The sequence below is a fragment of the Semicossyphus pulcher genome, unplaced genomic scaffold, assembly GCF_022749685.1.
Source record: "Semicossyphus pulcher isolate SPU_LCO1_2020_fin unplaced genomic scaffold, fSemPul1.0.p SCAF_17, whole genome shotgun sequence".
Lineage (NCBI taxonomy): Eukaryota > Metazoa > Chordata > Actinopteri > Labriformes > Labridae > Semicossyphus > Semicossyphus pulcher.
In genome coordinates, this window is record NW_027211681.1 from 17,959,583 (window position 1) to 17,979,012 (window position 19,430).

Here is a 19,430-nt window from a genome sequence, read left to right on the forward strand (position 1 = left end):
TGATGATTTTGATGAATGAACTCCTCTCGATCAAAACAATAATTTGACACAAAATCGCTTTAAACTGAAAAATGGCTGAATTTTGGGTTTTTTTCTGGAGGGGCATTTTTGCCTTTTTGCCCTGAACTTTTATTTTAATATATTTTGTTTTTTGTATCTATTTTTTGCTTTCTGTCACATTTCTTTTAACTGTGTAAAGCACTTTGAGTTGCTTTATGTTTGACTGGTGCTCTATAAGCAAGATAAGATAAGCTTTAGAGGAAATGTACTCGTTACAGCAGCTCACAAAACAGGCAAATTAAATAAAGTAATAAAGTAATAAAAAAGACAAAAAGTAGGTGGCAATAAAAAGATATAAAAATATGACAATATAAATAATAATAGTAACATAATAATTAAAAAACTATTCGCACTATGTTCACATTTTTTCTTGTTGAAAGAAGCAGGGGTCATTTTTTAAAATACAAACACACAATATGTGTAGCATCATTAAAGACCAGAATAAGATAGAAAAATATTGCTGTAGTACTGCACAGTGTAGCAGAAGTTATTGCATAGCATGACGAACTGTGTATGGAAAGGAGAATAACTGTAGTATAAATGTTGGATGATAGTTGCAGTACAGTTATATAATGAGGTGTTATAGAGCCTGACAGCAGTGGGTATGAAGGACCTGCGGTCGCGCTCCTTCTCGCGGGGTGGGTGTCTCAGTCTGCTGCTGAAGGAGCTGCTTAAGCCCCCCACAGTCTCATGCAGGGGGTGAGAGGGGTTGTCCACGATATATGTCGGTTTTGATAACATCCTCCTCTCACCCAACCTCCTCTATGGAGTCCACAGTCCAAATAAACTTGCCGTGCCTTTATTGATTCATTATTTCCAAGGAATCACTGCAATTACATTTGAATTTCTTAACACAAACCGACTGCAAAACGTCCTTTAATCTTTACATTTTGAGTGAATTAATAGACAACAGAGCCTAAATTGGTGGAAGCTCTTTTACACCAACCATTTTTTGTCTTTCTTAGAGCCTCACTGGTAATGAGGGAGAAGTTTGACCTGAGGATGGTGCTAGAGGAAAGGCCGTGGGGTTTATTATCACTAAGGGTTTTTTTAATATACATTTGTTTGGCCTTTTATACCTTCATTCAGAGAGAGAGGACAGTGGGTAGTGTCGGGAACAGGGGAAAAGAGAATGGGGGATGATGCCCGGTGGGAGTCGAACCCGGCTGCAGCCTCTGTATACGGGACATGTGATTTAACCACTGGGCTAAACTGGCACCCCGAAATCAAAGGGAAAGTTTGATTGATTGCTTATGAGACATCTTATGTGAGGAGTTTAAATTTTGGCTGGTGATTAAAAATCTTTTTGAGTGTTGATATGAGGAAGAGTTCTTCCTCTGGGTATGTGACTCAGGGTTCATGTCACATAGTACGTGCTAACCCAGAGACCAAGCAGTGGCCTTTTACAAGCTGACCACGTGTGCATCACAGCACAGATTTGATAGCAAAAAAAAAAGTGGCAGAAAATGTGCTTGTTAAGACCTCAAAAACTCTCTTTGACTTCCTCTTAAATAAAGAGATAAGTAACACATTTACAGCATGTAAATCTAAGTCTAGCCTGATGCATGGATGGCATTGTAAGGGAAAATGTGTCATATGTTAAATCTTCCTGGAGGTGAAAGAAAAGAGCTTTTGTGATCCTGTTCATACAGCGGTGGGGGAGAAGTGCACTGTGATTATAACATACCTGAGTCAGTGGAGTAAACCCGGAAGCTCTTGTCCCAGAAGCCACACAGGAGGGTGAAGCGGTTGTCGGCAGTGATGACGAAGCACTGCGAGCTGATCTGAATGCTTTGATCCAGCAGGTCTGAGATCTGACGCCGATGACTGCCCACGTTACTGGCTGAAGAGGAGAAGAAGAAAAACAAATGAGCAACTATAAAAAAAAAGGTTGTAAATGTTTGAACGTGCGGCGAAAAGATCGAGCACACAGTTTACATGTATCAAAGAGCTCACGCTCCCCTGCACCTCCACTGAAGCCCACAGTGCAAAGAAGATTTGTGAGAGAATACATAAAACATCCTGGAGGTTAAGTTTACAAGACTTCACATTTTCCGTGAGAGTCTAAGAGTCTCGTCTGAGTAATGACAGAGGGTGCGCAGTCTTCACAAACTACGCACTCAAGCCAGAACGCACACTGCAGAATCATCCCAGTCGTGTGAGTTAACCAACGCTCGGCTAGAACGCTAATTTATTGACATTCTCTCTTCTGTAAGTGGAATCTTTTTTCTTGTGTGGAGCGATGTGTCCATCGTGAAGTATTTCTTATTTGGTGGGGTCACAGGCGCTGCAGAGCAGGTGTCGGAGAAGATCGTCGAGCATGGGAAAAAAAAAACTGAGAAAGTCCAGTTTAGCTGCTAGAAGCAATATTTCAACCCATTTTTAACATTTCCCAAAGCCGCAGCTGGCTCAACACTCATCCTCAATTTACTGTGTTTAGCTCAGACTCCTCCTGGAATGCAAACAGTGTAAATATATTACTGACAAGCACAGAAAAGCCCTCTACCTCCCCTGAAACACACACACGCACTGCCAAACACACACAAATACATCATTCAGCACGTTATTTATGCTCTACTGTTAGAAATGGCGACAAAATGTTTGATTTGAGAAAGATATTGCAGATTTAAAAGCTACAATTAGCCGAAAAATGTGCTTTCACTTATAAGAAACACAATCCACCATAAAGCGCTCGTAAAACATGTAATAAATGTATAAAGACTGACGCGCTGACAAAGACTTCTTTTATTCTGCCTGCACAGAGAGGCAGTGACGGAGAGAAATACTGTACGTGCAGAAATAGACAAATACGTGAGGCTAAATCCTGGTTATTTTCAGAAGTGAACGTGTGCTGAGACGACGGGTTGACCACGACGTTCCCAGAGAAATAACAGCCCCCCTTTGCAGATGTGCGTGAGAGACTGCAGGGGAGCGATGGAGGCGAAGGCGGGAGCAGATAGAAGTGGCTCTTCTCTCCGCGCTCCACCAGTGCATCCCATACATCACCGCGGCTCGGCACTCTTCTCCTGCTCATCAACAAGTCGTGAAGGATGAGAGGCGCCCATATTGTCCTGACAGCCGTCCGCGGTGCATTCTCAATCACACATTATTACCACATTCATATTCATTCCCATTGACACGCGTCCTTTCCCTCCGCTCAAATTAAACCAAAGAGGATGCAGAAAGGGAGGGAGGGAAGGGACGACGGAGAGGGGAGAAAGAGGGGGGAGTTGATGATGAAATGCCGGCCCGGGCCACAGCTCATTGCATTCCAATTTGCATGCAAATGGTTTAGTGTGAGAGCAGGGCCTATATCATGAGGAGTGAACAGGGGCAGAGGCTGAGAAACAACTCTAATCTACTGTCCAGGGACACGGCATCGCACGCCGACCGTGAGTCACAGAGATGCCACAGGATTCACACACAAATCCACATGAACAAAATCATTTCATGCATATATGAGCTCACACCACGTGAAGAACACACACACGTGTGTGTGCGGACTCTTTTACAGTCTCAAGTGACAGCATACCTATCAGAGGGTCGATTTCCACAGGAAGTTGGTACTGCTGGTCCTGCACCGTTGAGCTCTGATGACCTGACAGAAAAGAAGACAGATTGGATTAATATTGTAATCATGTGGCCTTGTGAAGAGGATGCAGGCTTTCACTTCATTATAACACACTGGAAACTATAACCATAAAGCCACAGTGTCACAGAGAGTGTGATTCTTTATGCTAACTATAAGCTAACACGGTCTCTTTAGCTACAAGCTGCTGTCATAATTAGGTAGCTTCCCTTAGAACACAGAGCTTACTGACTTCTCTGTAGTCGGTGTAAGAGCAGAACATTAAATGGCTTTTCTGTCAGTTAACCTTTAAACAAATCAGTTTATTCATCAACTTATAAAATGTCTAAAAATAATAAAAACAACCACAATCATAATTTCCAAGAGCCTAACTCGACAGCTTAAAAACTGCTGAAATATGCTGTGTTCACTGTCACACCACACAGAAGAGACATGTTTCCTCAGAGTAGGTACTTAAAATCAAAGAGACTCTTTTGAGTAGGACTGCAACTATCCGTCATATTCATTACTGATTCATGCAAAGATTAGATAACCTATCAAATTTAGTTGTTGATGAAGAAAATACTAAAAACTGTATCACATTTCCAAATCTCAAGACAGAATCTTTGAATTATTCAAGTTGTTGGAGCAACACTCAAACACACATGACAATTTAGTTAATGGAGCATTCGAGAAGCTGACTTCAACCATTCATCTTTCCAAGAGGTTTAATCAAATATACGTAATATTCACAAGCTGGTTTTTTGGGTGCTTTTTTGAAGATACATTTTTTGGCTTTTGCCTTTATTTGATAGGACAGCTCAAGAGAGACAGGAAGTGTGGGGAGGAGAGAGTGGAGGGTGACATGCACCAAATGATCGGCAGACCGGGAGTCGAGCCTGCGATCAGTGCGTCAAGGACTGTAGCCTCTGCACATGTGGTGTCTGCTCTAACAACTTAGCTAAACCAGCGCCCCAAGCTACATCTATTGTAAAAGCAAGTAAATAATAATGGCTTAAAAAAATATCATTCCTATTTATTATAATTGGAATTAGGCTGTGTATTGGCATTAAACTGGCAATACAATACTTATCACAATATACTGTAGGGGTTGCAATTCAATATCCTGTGATATATTGCTGTACTGTAACCATGACGATGATGTTTTTCAGCCTTGTTTGAGAAGAACCGTCATACGCCAAAGTATTAAAGTATAACTTTATTATACAGTCGGAACATGTGCAAGATGAGCGCGTGCAATTGTATCCATCACAGCCCCTGTGGGCTCCAACATCAAAGCACTAATTCTTCAGCAAACTGAAAACACATTGCAAAGAGAATTTAAATATTCCTAAATCAGTTAAAAAGATACCAATACAGTATTACAAAACATAACAAGTGTATCTATATTTTCTTACACCCCTGGTCAGTCTTTGTGCACAACCTTCCCGTCTTTAATCTGCTCCAACATGAAGTCTCCACTAAATTCCTGCAATTAACCAACTCCTTCTGCACAGCACAAGTCCTGTTTATCACACCAGCTCACTAGACCAATTAGCTTAATCAGCCTGTTCTGTGGTGCGCATGGATGAGATCCGTCTCCATCCTCGTAAAGTCAGAGATATCAAATTTAATGTTTCTTCCGCGGGGGCAGAATGAGTAAATAAGGTTTGGTGAAGTGAGAGGCTGATGTATGGAGGTGGACGTGAGACCTAACGCTGGCTGCTGCAAGTGTCACATTTGATACTGCTATCAAGTAGACACAGTCAACTGTCTCCCAAATCAACGTCCATCGTACGGAGACGAGACGGGTCAGCTCTTGACTGGGATAAATTAGAAGCTATGGAGGAGAGAGTGGATCTGAGGAAATATGAACGTCAGTCTGCGGCTGCGAAAGCGACTGTCTTTACCTGCATTAAATCTGAAAAAGAAGCACTTTGGTGTTAAAGTCACAGAGCAGTTATTCCCTATGAAATGCTCCTTTTAGATGGTGAAATCATGCACATACACAAGTGCAAGCACACAGTTCTTTACCTGTCAAGCCGTGCCACTTGTTGACAGCAAAGAGGCGGTTGGCGGTGACAGTGATGATGGCAGGCGACGTCAGACCCGGCTGGGTGTTGGCCGCCACGTGAGTCACTGGAGAGTTGGACGGGAACTTCAGCACCATGATTACATCCTGCTGCATCTGCTCCGTAAACATCATCGGGGTCTGAAGGAGAAGATACTGTTCAGGCCCCGCAGGACGGACAAACGCGATGCAGGGAAGAGAAGGGGAAAAAAGAGCCAAGAAAAGGAGCGGCGGGCGGATATAAGAAACGAAAAGATGGGTGAAGCGGTCGGAGGGAGAAGGGAGGAAAAAGAAGGACAGAGAGAAAGTTAGGAAGCTCGAGCAGGACAGCAGCGAGCAGCAGTTCAGAAGTACAGGCAAGAAAAAGAGTTTGGAAAAGCCACGAGGCGCTTTTGAAAAGAATCTTGAACATCAATATTTTTTTAAAGAAGAAATTCTGTTAGAAGTCCCCGTTCCCTCAGGATGATGTATGTGCAAAGTTAAACAAACACACATTGCAGTTATTACAACATTTTTCTTTAGATTAAACAGAGTAAACTTCCACAACTTGCAGTCTGTATGAATTTCCTTTACTTTTCTGTCCCCCAGTTCGCCTATTCGTCTCTACCCTCATCCACTCAACACTTCCATCTATGAGACAGTACCAGTGTGTTCATAAAACCCTTAGTAACCTTTAATAGCGTGACATGAAAGCCTTCATTGATCACTGAGAATAGAATTGCCTTTGAAGTGGAAGACATCTTTGTTTTCAGCAGCTACGTAGAAAATAAAAACAGCTGCGGAAGAAAAGAAGCGACCACTGCAAAAATGTGTTTTCCTCCGGTTCTACTGTTTAGAAGTTTGTGTTTGTGTTAAATTAACTTTGGTTTTATTGTAAACAACATTTCTCTCTACTTCTAAATCAAATATTCTCATATCGGTCTTTGCAGAAAACGACGACCGTTTAAGAAAACCAAAAGATGCCAAAAAAGCTGTTTTTCAGAGATGGAATAATGCAAAGAAAACAAGTTCATGTTCATGTTTAAACAACAGAATACTAATGTTTAACTCAGGAAGAGTTCACAAATCAATATCTGGTGGATTAACCTGTTTTTAACTACAGCGCTCATGCATCTTGGCTCATACTCTCCACCAGTCTATCTCAGTGCTGTTGGGTGACGTTCGGCCACCCTTGGCGCAAAAATTCAAGCAGCTCTGCTTTATTCGATGGCTTGTGAACATCCACTGCCCTATCGATCACATTCAGGAGGTTTTCAATGGCGTTCAGATCTGGATTGGGCCATGACATGCAGAGGGAGATGCTGATTTAAGGAACATTTGGAGTGGTCTCTTAGTTTTTTCCGGAGCTGTAAATATTGAATCGATTGGTTTGTTTGAATAAGATGTTTCTGCATAAATGTTACCGGGTAATTAAACTTATTTTGAGTCTCCAAAGTCCAAATTATATTTACTTTTGTCTTAAAACATGTCCACATCTTTAAATACACAGAGCATCACTCGCAATGAGCTAACACCGCTGAACTCAATCGGAAATCATACCAATTTAAGTTGCTATTCTGTGATGAATTGCTTATTCACTAAATGTCCCAAAGATATCTTTAAAAGTGACTGTTTTACAAACATGAAGCCCAAAAAACGTTTAATTTTCAATGATATTAAACAAAGAAAACAAGCTAATTCTTTATAAGTTACATTAACAGTTAATACCTTTAAATGACACATTATCCATGGACTGTCTAATATCTGAAGAGTTCTACTGATGCTCACAACATGTATAAAATATTTGAGAGTTTAAGCTGCATTAGTAGGAGAAGCCAACCTCTGCAGTCAAAGCAACCAAGTTATTTGACTGCCTCATCACACTGTTCCTGGTTAGACAGCAGCTTATAAAGAGCCATTTACAGCCTGTTTGTACTTAACAGCTCTAAGACAGAGCCATTTTCCTGCTTGCGTGTAAAGAAGAGAAACATCAGTGTTAACATCAGGAATAGACCTGAGCGAATCCGGTGTGTCTGACAGCTAACCAGACGCACTGACAGTATCATTACCAGCGGCATGGGCGGATGCCGACACTCTGACAACACACTCACATGAAGGAGGAAGAGAGAAAGTCGAGAGCAGCAACATGTAAAAATCAAAGAGAACAGGACGTTCTGAAGGAAGACGGGGGGAGAGGAGGGTCAGAAATGAGTTTGAATAATGGCCTCTGAATATTATGTTTGAAAACTATACGTGTGCAAAGTAAAAATAAAAACATTACATAGGAATCGGGGCATTAGTGAGGTGGAATCAAAGCCCTCGTCTGAGTTTGTGTCTGAGTGTGCATGTGTGCACTGGGTGGTGGTCTACAGCCAGCTGTCAGCGCCACAGGGACACCACACTAATAGGGACTCATGGGGCCTTGGGTCCATCACAGGCAGGCACACTGACTGCACTCCTTGGCCCTTAAAAAGCCGTCACTTCAGGGCTGCTGTTCATTTCTCTCCTTCGCTGATCTCCTCTGCCTCCAGCTCAGGTAGAAACCTGGCTCAGACCCAGGTTTCCAGCACAAAGCTGAGCCTTTGCCCGGCATACCTCTCACTAAACACACATGCACACAAATGCTTGTGATCTCTCCCTCTCACACACACCTCGCTAATGATGAGAGATGAGATGCTTTCAAACCCAGGAACTTTATTTTCCCACAGTTGCAGACGAATAAGGAGAAGACAGGAGGCAAATACAGGATGAAAAGAGCGAGTGAAAAATAAAAGAGTTGTTGAAGCAAAGCAGAGCTCGAACATTAGAGCAGCAGAACGGTTGATAACGTGGCTCGGTTGGCTACTGACCTACATTATATCATAGTATTTTAGAGCTGAAGGCTCACAGATAAATCGTCTGTGTGTGTTTTTAAGACTTTTGGATGTATGTGCGCGCATCACTCACCACTTGCATGGCCGAGCTTCGGGGTGGGTGTGGCTCGATGAGCAACTGGCAGGGGGTCTGTCCAAAACTCCTGATCTGAGACTCCACAGCCTGAGGAGGAGAGAGAGAGGGAACGGAGAAGAACAAGAGAGGAGATAGAGAGAAAAGGTCAGAATTAAAAAAGAAAATACAAGTTACATAATATAACAATGAGCCCTCATTAAGGAGGGATAGAAAGATTGTAACAGATATTATATTTAATGTTAAAGAGCAGCTCCAGTCATGTTTTAAGACAAATAAAATGCTCTGCTTGAAATAATAAATTGTGCCTGATATATTTTTTCTGCAAAACACGTTTAATTACCTCGTAAAAATCTCCTCCTTCTCCCTCATTAAAAATTCCTGTATCTGCATTGGCCCCGCCCACTATGCAAATTTACAACCGCCCCCTCAGTCACAAAATCAAAACACGTCTCTGCCATCGTTTAGCGGCAACTTGTTGAAACTTAGATGGTTTAAATGTAGTAATTAGTAGTACTAACGTTAATGTTAGTAGTCAGTAGCGAGTTTGCAAAAATTACGATGACAGTTACAGCTGGCTCCGAATCGCTGAAGTGGTTGTCATAGGTTACACATAATGATACGCATAGCGTCACCCCGTCCATTAACGGGATCGGCTCCTTAGGTTTGTGACGCCTCAAACCTGCCAATCTGAAAACGTGTTGTTCAGCCTGTCCTTGGTACACTGCAGTTTAAAAGCAGACAGGACCAGCCATGGAGATGACTGCTGATGTTGTCCCTGATATGTCTTGTAGCACATGAAGAACACCACATGGAGATGTTTACAAGGTTAAACTCTTGAGTTTCACTGGAGGGGGCTTTAAAATGAGAGTCTATTTTTTTTTTGTGTTAATTTGGACATTGTCATAGTACATTTTAAAACCCTTTTACAGTAATTGATAAAATATTAGGTATTCAAAGGGATATACCTGAAAAACAAATGTATCGCATCACAATAAAACAACTGTAAATGGACGGAGGTGCTGAAGGGAAACACACCTTGGTAACAGTAAAATAAAAACTTTTTTGTCTATATCACATTATATAGTAATATCACATGCACTTGTTCTATCATGTTAACATCATAATGCTCGTAGATTTACTTCGTCTCAGCCAAAAGAAAGCAAAGAGATGAACACAAAAGCCCGTCGCACATATAAACACTGACTCAGTCTCGGACACACAAACCAATTTATCGTCCACAGCCACACACAGAATCAGAGGCGGGCCGGGACAGGCGGGCTCGTGGGCTGGTTAGGTGGTGTTAATGAAGAGGTATAGGACCATAAATGTCAGAGCAGACGCCGGCCCGGCAGCCTCTGGACATCATCACACAGCTCACTGTCAGGACAGCTAGCACGGGATGGAACACACCCACAGCCATGTGCACAAGCACGGGCCCCCTAGCCCAGTGTATCCCCATACTTTACACTATCATACTAGTTAGTTTAGTAAATTGTAAAAATACTGAAAATCTTTGCAGACCAAAATGCTAACGCAGTGACATTAATTAAACTGAGAAAAAAGCTAATGCTAACATTACAAACCACACACTAACAACTTCAGGAAGCTGTTTTAACCAAGAAACTCTCTCATACAGTGTGATAGATGGTTTATAAAAAACGGACAGGCAGGGAGAAAATGGCCGACGCAAAATTATGACAGAGCCGTCAGTGTGTTGGTGTGCACTGTGACTGCCTGTGTGGGAGTGACAGCTTGTGTGTGTAGGCTGAGACGTTTGAGCCTGACTTGGCGAGGCCTGTGAGAATGAGCTCATGGTCGAGGCCTGCAAATGGTATTTCCATGAGAAAAAGGTTGGGAAGTTAGCGTGCTCGTACCCATTGTCTGAAACTAACCAGAGACCAGAGAGGCAAAGAGGAGAGGGAGCGAGCTCGACTGTCTAATACACGGTTTCATCAGCTTTTTCACTGCCAAGAATCAAGCACAGAAATATTCTACATAGACCATTGTTAAATGTGTTTGAAGAACTACGGCACTAAGGAGATCTCATCCTTCTTTACTTTGATAGTTTTGCACTTTGCTTTTGCTTCCTTTACCTTTAATAATATTTCTATCTTTTTCTGAAGAATAAAAGGCTCAAATCATCTTCTGTTTAAAACTATATCTTTGGCTTTAGTGGAACATACAAACGTATGAGAAGCTAGATAAAACTGAAAAGGATAGGTCATTTGTAATCTGTGTTGAACATGTATGGGTAAAAACTATATTCAAAGTCCACATATCCCAGCGTGCAACAACACAAGAGGACCAACAAAGAAGCCAGCTGTGTGGTTTTGTTCTGGCTCAACAAGTTGGAAACTTTTAGAAAAAGAGAGTTTAAAACTGTTTTCTTGTTAGCAGGAGTGTCTGTGGTTTCCTGTTCAAGCCAAAACTGCATATTCTGTCAGTTGACACAAATGTAAACACATGCGTGTGTGCAAGAATGCTAGTTCTGATAGAAATGTGTATACAAGCTGTTATAGTGTCTTTAAAGCCCAGCTCCAGTCATGTTTTAAGACATAGAAAATGCTCTGCTTGAAATAATAAATTGTGTCTGACACGTTTTTTTTTGCAAAGTACTTCATTAAAAATTCCCAACTCTGCTTAGTTCCCGCCCACTATGCACATTTCCAGCTGAAAACAAAACACGTCTCTGCCGTCGTTTAGTGGCAACTTGTTGAAACTTAGCGAGCTTGAAATGTAGTAATTAGTAGTAGTAATGTTAACGTTAGTAGTCAGTAGTGAGTTACAGCTGGCTCGCGCATTGCCAAAGTGGTTGCCATAGGTAACACATAATAATATGCATAGCGTCACCTCGTCCATTAGCGGGATTGGCTCCTTAGGTTTGTGACGTCACAAACCTGCCGATCTGAAAACGTGTTGTTCAGCCTGTCCTTGGTACACTGCAGTTTAAAAGCAGACAGGCCCAGCCATGGAGATGACTGCTCATGTTGTCCCTGATATGTCTTGTAGCACATGAAGAACACCACATGGAGATGTTTACAAGGTTAAACACTGGATTTTCACTGGAGGGGGTCTTTAACTGTTTTTAAATCAAGACTTTCCTTTAACTAAATGATATAAAAGATCAAAACACCTTCGGTCATGACCTCATCACCGATCATGACAGAGAACCTAACATTTTCCGTCTCACCCTCAGTCAGTCTGTTACTGAGAGGACGTCAGTGCATCATTCAAGGTCAAAGAGCCTCCCCTCTCCTCTGCCCACAGAGCGAGCATTTTGCTTAAGCTAATGTGAGGAAGACACTCTTCAAAGCCACTCAACCTATCTTCATTAAGTTCAGCTCTGACATTTATGAGGCTGTGTTGGGGAAAGTGGCTGAGTCTAGGTCAGCATGTCCTCTCCTTATATGCCAATGCAATGCTCAGGTGATTATATGAGGGGGCCATCTGAAAGGCCAATCTCTTTTGGGGGCGCTGGCCCATGTCTGATGAAGGTTTTCTATATTCTATACATTTAAATGGCTGAGACGCCCTCTGCTCGGATGTCCCAGCATGCCCTTTGATTTACTCAGCCGCTTCACAAGATGGATCTCCATGTAAAACATGTCGCTTTTATGCATATGAATCTCGCAACACTCGCTCTATAAATAGAATAAAAACAATAACTACGATGGCCTTGTGTTGTTGACAAGCAGTGAGGCGGGATGCTTTAGGTGTTTGGCTTTAGAATTAAATATAATGAAGGTCAACTCGTCCAAAGAAAATAAAGCAGCGGCCTCGTGTACGGTGAGTGACTTTGGCTGAGCGGCAAAGCAGGTTCACTCGCGTGGGCTTATTTCCCCGTCTTCTGCCGAATTACGCAAACGCTGTACAATTCAGACGGGGCTCTGTGTTTTGTCGCTGGTGTGAGAGGCTGTGGGATTTTCCATAATCACATGTGAAAGAGGGGAAGCCCTGTACAACGATGAGAAGGCAACACAGGGTGTGTTTCTCTTTATACACTGAGAGGCAACACAGATGTGCATGCATGCCACGCACACGAGTGCACGCACGCACACACATGAATGCATCTATAGAGAGAGGGGAGGGGGGGAGTTTGACTTGCGGTGGAGGCAGGACAGGAAGTAATCATGGTTTTGAAAAACACAGCAGTGGCCTCCACAACATTCCCTAATCTGTGCTGAGATATTCCAAACTCTCCCCCAGAGCAGAAGTGCACACATAAACACACAGCCGTGTACATTTATGCTGATGAATACACATAAATATACAAAGGTATACACATGCCAACGGATGCATGTATACATACACATGTGTATGTACAAACACATCAAGGTACGATCAACACAAATCTTTGTGTGTTTGTGTGTGAGTGAGGCGGATGGCAAGAATACAGAAGTCTTTTCCTGAATATACGACCCATTCCCACCAAAGTGTACACACACAAACACACACGCGCGTCTGTGACCCATCCTCCTGACAATGAACAGCCCCGGGGCCTGTCCTGATTCGGCCAAGCCGGGCTCAGACCACAGCTCAGGCAGAAACCGTGTCACTCAGTAATGGCGGACTCTGGGGACATTTTCAGACCCAAAGCCCTCCGCCTCAAAGCTCCTGCAGCCCCCAGCCACCCCCGGCGCCCGGCCTGTGACGAGGCCCAGGCCTGGAACTCTGTTTCCACCTTCTGCGCAGACATGGGCACGCTTCCTTCCGCACAAACACAGTTGAAGGAGAGCCGTGGCTTAGCTCACAGGGATAACGCTGCTTTGGTTTACTTAAGCAATTAAAGCGCTCAGACGGAGGGTGTTTTCAGAAAGTGAGAGCCAGCAGATTGGACTCACAGCATCAGGGGGGAAACGAGAGGAGAAAACAACAAAGTAACGCTTGTTTCTCTGGGGAGTTTGTTGTTTGATTCAGATTACACACATAGAAATGTTACAATTATAACATTTGCAAATATCTTTATAATAAAGGCAATGTGCACTTCCAAAATCTGCATTCCATCAGGCATTAGAAGACAGGAAGTGCTATGTTAATACCACGCACCTGCCTCTGATGGTGTCCCTGTATGTGTGTGAATTTATCAACCTCATTGTCAGTGGAACAGCTCGGTCTACCGGTGATCCAATTTTGCGCTTGTGTGTTAACCAGAAGAACGGGTAATGAATGGGCTGAGTGTGGAAATGACCGGTGCACCCTGGTAATGAATCTGCATGCGTGTGTGTGTGTGTGAGTGTGTTCCTGTGTGTGTGTAGCTAAAGGCCAAAGCACATCTGGATGGGAATTAGGGTGAATGGGGTGATAAATCAACGACCTGCCCCTGGTGCCCGTGATTCTCCAGTCACTGAGCATGAAGGGCAGCGGTACAGCGGAGGCGAGAGGCTTTTTGGCCGCTCGATAGACTCTGAACTCATCCCCAGTTAGACCTCAGTGCTATGACGAGCTTTGCTTAAAGGATAATCCTGGTTTATAACAGTTTGGACCTTATTTTTATTGTTTTGTACATTGTTTATTGATAATGGCAACATTATACTCCACTGCTGTGTGGCTTGCTACCTCATACTGCACATAGCATTTTATATTATTATTGAACAACCCTTTAATATTCACCATTAAGAACCCGGTGCCCTCCTTTAATGTTGCTCTTTTGTATCTGTTGTAAATGTGTTGCCCTGTGTTTTATAGTGCATATATATGCACAAGGAAGTCAAAGACAAATTTCTCCTTTTTGCATGCCATAGTAGATTACTGTTACTTGCAACACGTGCAGAGACCGGAAAAGCAGCAGCTTAGCTCCGCCTACCCTCTCTGGCAGACCAACCACTGCTGGCTGATGGAAAACTAACGTCACTAACTGGTAGACAATAATGTTTTTTCTAGTCTGTTCTATTCTAACATGTTAATTGCTGTGATCTGGCAACACAGCGACAATCAGACAGGATTCAGACAAACTCCAAGGTTGGCCACTTTTAGTTTCACTTTAGGAAATGAAGTGGTAAAGATCAGCGTTTTTTAACCTCTTGCCAGACATATATAAACTCTCCGTGACGCAATATGTTTTTGTTTGTATTTGTTTTCAGTGTGGGGGTTGTATGTGCCTTTTTTTTGGTATTATTTGTTTGTATTGTGTTTGCTATTACTCTAGGATGTTGTAGTGCATTGTTTAGCTCAGTGGTTCTCAACTGGTCTAACCTCAGGACCCACCACCACCTCCTTAATGACTATTCATGACCCAAATTTCGGAAAAATTTCAACCAACTCAAATTTATTTAATCAGAATTTGTTCAGTTTGGACCTGAGACGGAACAAAACATCACAGTATGTCAACATCACAAAACACAACAGTATAGTGGTCAACCAAAATGACAATATTCCCTCTAAATTTAATTCAATTAGCAACCTTTTTTCATTAGAAATTAACTAAAAAAATGCAACATAAATGCAACTACTGTCAGGCTCATCAAGTTTCAATAATGTAAATGTAACTGTCGCTTGGATTACCCGATAAGTGGCTCCATGGAGTGTGAATAAACTACACTTCCACTGCACGGACGTCATTGGAAACCCATCTCTTTCAAAATAAAAGTGCAGCACATGTCCCCGACCCACCAGTTGAGAACCAGGGGTTTAACTCTTGTCATATTTTCTCCTTCTCTGTATGGTATTTCAGTTTGATTCTACATTCTAAAAATGTTTCCAAATCTCAGCAGTTACTTTGCAAAGTTAACATTTATAACAACACTATAGGTGAGTCCCAATCCTCTAAAGCCTTCAAAGGAGGTGGTCCACGGAGGACCGAACTGAAATGAGACGGTCTGGTCTACCCTTGCATCACCAAACACCGCTCCTGTCGCCTAGCAACAGGTAGCTAGCATAACTAACGTCGCCTAACTTAACCTATTATTTTGAAGAGAATTTGTTTCAAGGGCCCTTTCGTTTTCTTAAACATGTGTAACACTTGCTATTTCATTGAGCTGAAACCAAAAACTTTTACATTTTGAAGTGTATACCTCGTCCGTTTAAAAGTCCACCATTTCATATGAATTAGCACTCAATGCATCTTGGGATACGATGGGCAGGGGAAACGGAGGACGCATTTGTCGGCCGCATCTGAAGGAGCCTTCGAATTGGGACAGCCTTCGACGCTCTTCTGTGACGCAATCGGCCTTCGAAGGCTGCGGCTGCTAGATTGGGACACAGCTTATAATGACAGTCAAAACTAGGCTAAGAAACAAGCTGTTTGTACACAGCCCTGTGACTACACACAGACGAGAAAAAAATAGCACATGTGCTGCTTTTAAAAAATACAACCTGGACGTCTAACAGGCTGCTGGGAGCAGGGTCAATCGGCCCGCTGCTGGCTCGCTGCCTCTTACGGCAGATTGGTGAAGTTGTCAGGCCGCTGTTTGGCTGTGGGCGAGCTTGCTGTGTTTTCCTTTTCAGCACTGTGTTTTTTTGTGGTTGCTTTTAGGCAGGCCGATGTGTGTGCCTGTGTGTGCAGCAGTTCAAAGTGAAGGAGATGAATAATGAATGAAAGCCAAGGAGGAGGCTTTAAGGCGTTAAAGTGGAGCACTTGGTGGAGTGCTTTCAGAGGTATCACACGGGGGGGGGAATGCTTTGCTCAGCAGTACCTGCAAGGAGATTGTTAGCTTAGCTCTCTTGTGCCATTTTACAACCAATTTAATGTGGCTAATGGCATCAGAAAAATCCCTGAAATACAGATGCAGCAAATAGACGGATGCTTTTGTAATATAGTCAGATTAAGCGTCCATTTGAGAGCGCTAACGCTTACTTACTTACCGTAATATGGTATTTTTCCCATTAGTCAGCATTACCCGCCAAGGGAGTTAAATCAGCAGCATTGTACATACAGTAAATAAGTGTATGCATGTATCAGCCTCACCTCTCTGAGCATGGGGTCGTTGATGGAGCTCAGGTTGACCGCTCCCTCGTAGGTCAGGTAATAGTAAACATTGAGCGCTCTTGTGGCCTCAGGTCCCTGCTGCTTGTATCCGAAGATCAGATCGATCCACTGGTGGAGCTGGCAGGACACAAACTCGCTCTCTAGAGCCTGGAAATGAAGGAGAGAACGGGGGACTATGAGAACTGTGAATGTCAACAGATGCAGAGCACTTACACACCCTACTTTTACCAAATGTTCACCATCCCATAACTGAAGAGCGGTTATCACTAATGCATCTCCAAAACGAGCTCCTCAGAGAAAGCAGAATAAAGTGCTAATTGTTCCTGTGACAGAATCTGACAATGATTTTCATAATGAGCTAAAAAGCAGGGTAAATCCATATCTGATCATGTGGGAACATCAGCACATTAGAGGACTCGTGTAGTTCATCAGGGAGCCGTTCAGCCTCTGTCTTTGTTCTTTTCTCTGCTGCTCATGGGCGGATAAGAGCACCGTGTTGCTCCCCTGCAGACGTCTCTGCACCGCCATAACGCTAAAATACAAGCCGTTTTCTCTCCTCATTAGCCGGCAAAGGAGGGAAAAAACATTTATGGTTTCCTCATAAAAACAGGCGATTGTGTTAATTTGTGTAAAGCTGTCGGCTCACAAAAGCCCTCTAAACACGACCAAATTAGAATGAGGCAGCCCTTGATTGTCATTGCTGCCTTGTGTCACATTAATTTGTGACAAAACATTAGCCTGCGCTTCACTTAAATGGCAATTTATATCATTTAAATTTTTACTGCAGAGGCCGACGCATCCCTCACTTAAATGTGACTTTCTGACAGCTCATTCTGCATCTAATTCTTCCCGGCTCGCTTAATTACAACTTTCAATCAGGGAGGGAAGCCCGGGTACGAAAAGGAGGACTGCGCGCAGGAGAGGTATGATGATGTTTTTACTGCAGCTTGAGTATGTAATAAAATTTTTGATGCAGTCACAAATTCCATAATCTGAACTGATTAGAAGCTTTACAGAAGAAATGTGGAAAATACAAAAGATTGAACATTGGTTACCAGGAGAAAAACCTCAGCAGACAAAGACATAAAAAGACTATTAGGTGCAATATGTGGAAACATGTAGACCTACCAACGAGGCATAAGTATACGTAAAATGTACACAATACATTTTTGTTGTCCACCAAAAGGTGTCTGTACTCCACTATAGAAGGAGAATGATTGTATGCACATCAAATGTAGGTGCAAACATGATTGATTTGTGCAAGTGGCTGTCAATAGTTGCAATAACACCATACATGAGCCGCTGATTTAACCGCTAAGCTAAACCGACGCCCACTTTTTAAATACATTTTTAGAGATATATTTATATACTTGACGTATATTATCTCTGCTCTTCCTGTGCTGTATCTTTGACTGAGTTCTTATTGTTAACTGTTTTGATGTGTTTATAACCCTGGCAGGTGGTATGGTTAACCACACCTATAATTATATAACCCAGCCGATTAGTATACAGGATGTATATGGTTGTGGTAACCATTTTTCAACATTTGGACCTGATGAAGATCCGACTGGGATGTAAACAATTTTCAATCTACGTAAATGTGTGGTTCCCAGTCGGTGGCCAGGATTTACTCTGCGGCACTGAGCATCAGGAATCCTCAGGAATGTCTGCTCAGACTGATTCATGTTTACTCCTTCCTTGATGAGATAAATCTCAATATAAATCAGAGTATTCCTAGCTCCAGATAGTTTTGGATTTGGGTATAATTTCTGATGGTGTTTAGAAAACATTTGAAAGAGCTTGGAGACAAAGGCGGATCCAAGGATGGAGGGGGTCACATGCTGCACTGACAAATCATGATACAGGCATTCGGAAAACTAACTTAACTGAGAAACATTTATTATGTCAATTTAAAGAGGGGGTATTATGCTGTTTCACATTTTAAGACATATATACAATGTTACAATGCTGGATGTCCACACTAAACGTGGGTGAAGTTTCAAATCTGTAGGCAAAAGTAGGTTGGAGTAATCCCCAGGCCTCTCAGCTCAGTCTGCAGCCTGCTGTGAACGCTAGGTTTCACACAGTTACTTCTACACGCTGCACTTTGTGATGTAACAAAGGCTGGCCAATCAGAAGAAAGTGGGCTTGTAGGGGCGGGGTTTCTTAAAGAGACAGACCTCGTTTCAGGCAAAGGCTGTATGAGGGTTTTTTAAACTGTAAATGATGCTAAGCTACTCCACAGGTATCACAGCGTGAAATATGAAGCTTGAAATTAGCATAATAGTAGTATTGATATGATTCAGCTGGGTCATTTATTAGCATCAATATTGTTAATTCTAGTTCCTTTACTGGTATATTTCCACATAACCCACGTCATTGCATATTAACAGAGTAGCCTGGTTCATAGCTTTTTTTGTCATAGGTGTAGAACTAATTGCTGTATACTGTGCGTTTATGGTTATTACACACACTGGCATTTCGGACAATGCCCCACTTAGATGCAATCACTGTTCTGAGAGCTGTAGACTTGACTAAATTAGCATTTGGAGGGAGATCGCTCTATTCTTTATGCCTTCGTGTGACTCACTTGGCAACATTTTCTGTCGAGAGCTGAGCTATGGGGTAATGCTACAAAAACTAAGCTAACATTTAGTATTAAGATAAAACAGAACACCCCTCGAGTCCAAGACAGTCTAGACTCCATGTCTATGTGTCCCTCCGGCTTCAGCACGCTCACAGAGTGTTAAGTGTGTTTAAAGGCTTGTGTCATAAGGCAATCCTTTTTATTAATGTTACATTATAAGCCAGGGACACCCTCTTTATTCAAATGCACTTTTATAGCAGGCGGACAGGGGTTCAATCGTGCGTGTGGGTGT

General features: G+C 42.5%; 1 protein-coding gene across 2 annotated transcripts in view; it reads right to left on the reverse strand.

Moving 5' to 3' along the window:
* lrba (LPS-responsive vesicle trafficking, beach and anchor containing) overlaps positions 1 to 19,430 on the reverse strand; it is a 226,148-nt gene that overhangs the window by 15,571 nt on the left and 191,147 nt on the right. For both annotated transcript variants that reach the window (XM_069665172.1, XM_069665171.1), the window contains 5 exons: positions 16,531 to 16,698; positions 8,625 to 8,714; positions 5,663 to 5,840; positions 3,593 to 3,658; positions 1,748 to 1,903 (listed from right to left, as the gene is read on the reverse strand). In XM_069665172.1, coding sequence (XP_069521273.1) covers positions 1,748 to 1,903; positions 3,593 to 3,658; positions 5,663 to 5,840; positions 8,625 to 8,714; positions 16,531 to 16,698 — 658 coding nt within the window. The remainder of the gene's footprint in view (positions 1 to 1,747; positions 1,904 to 3,592; positions 3,659 to 5,662; positions 5,841 to 8,624; positions 8,715 to 16,530; positions 16,699 to 19,430) is intronic.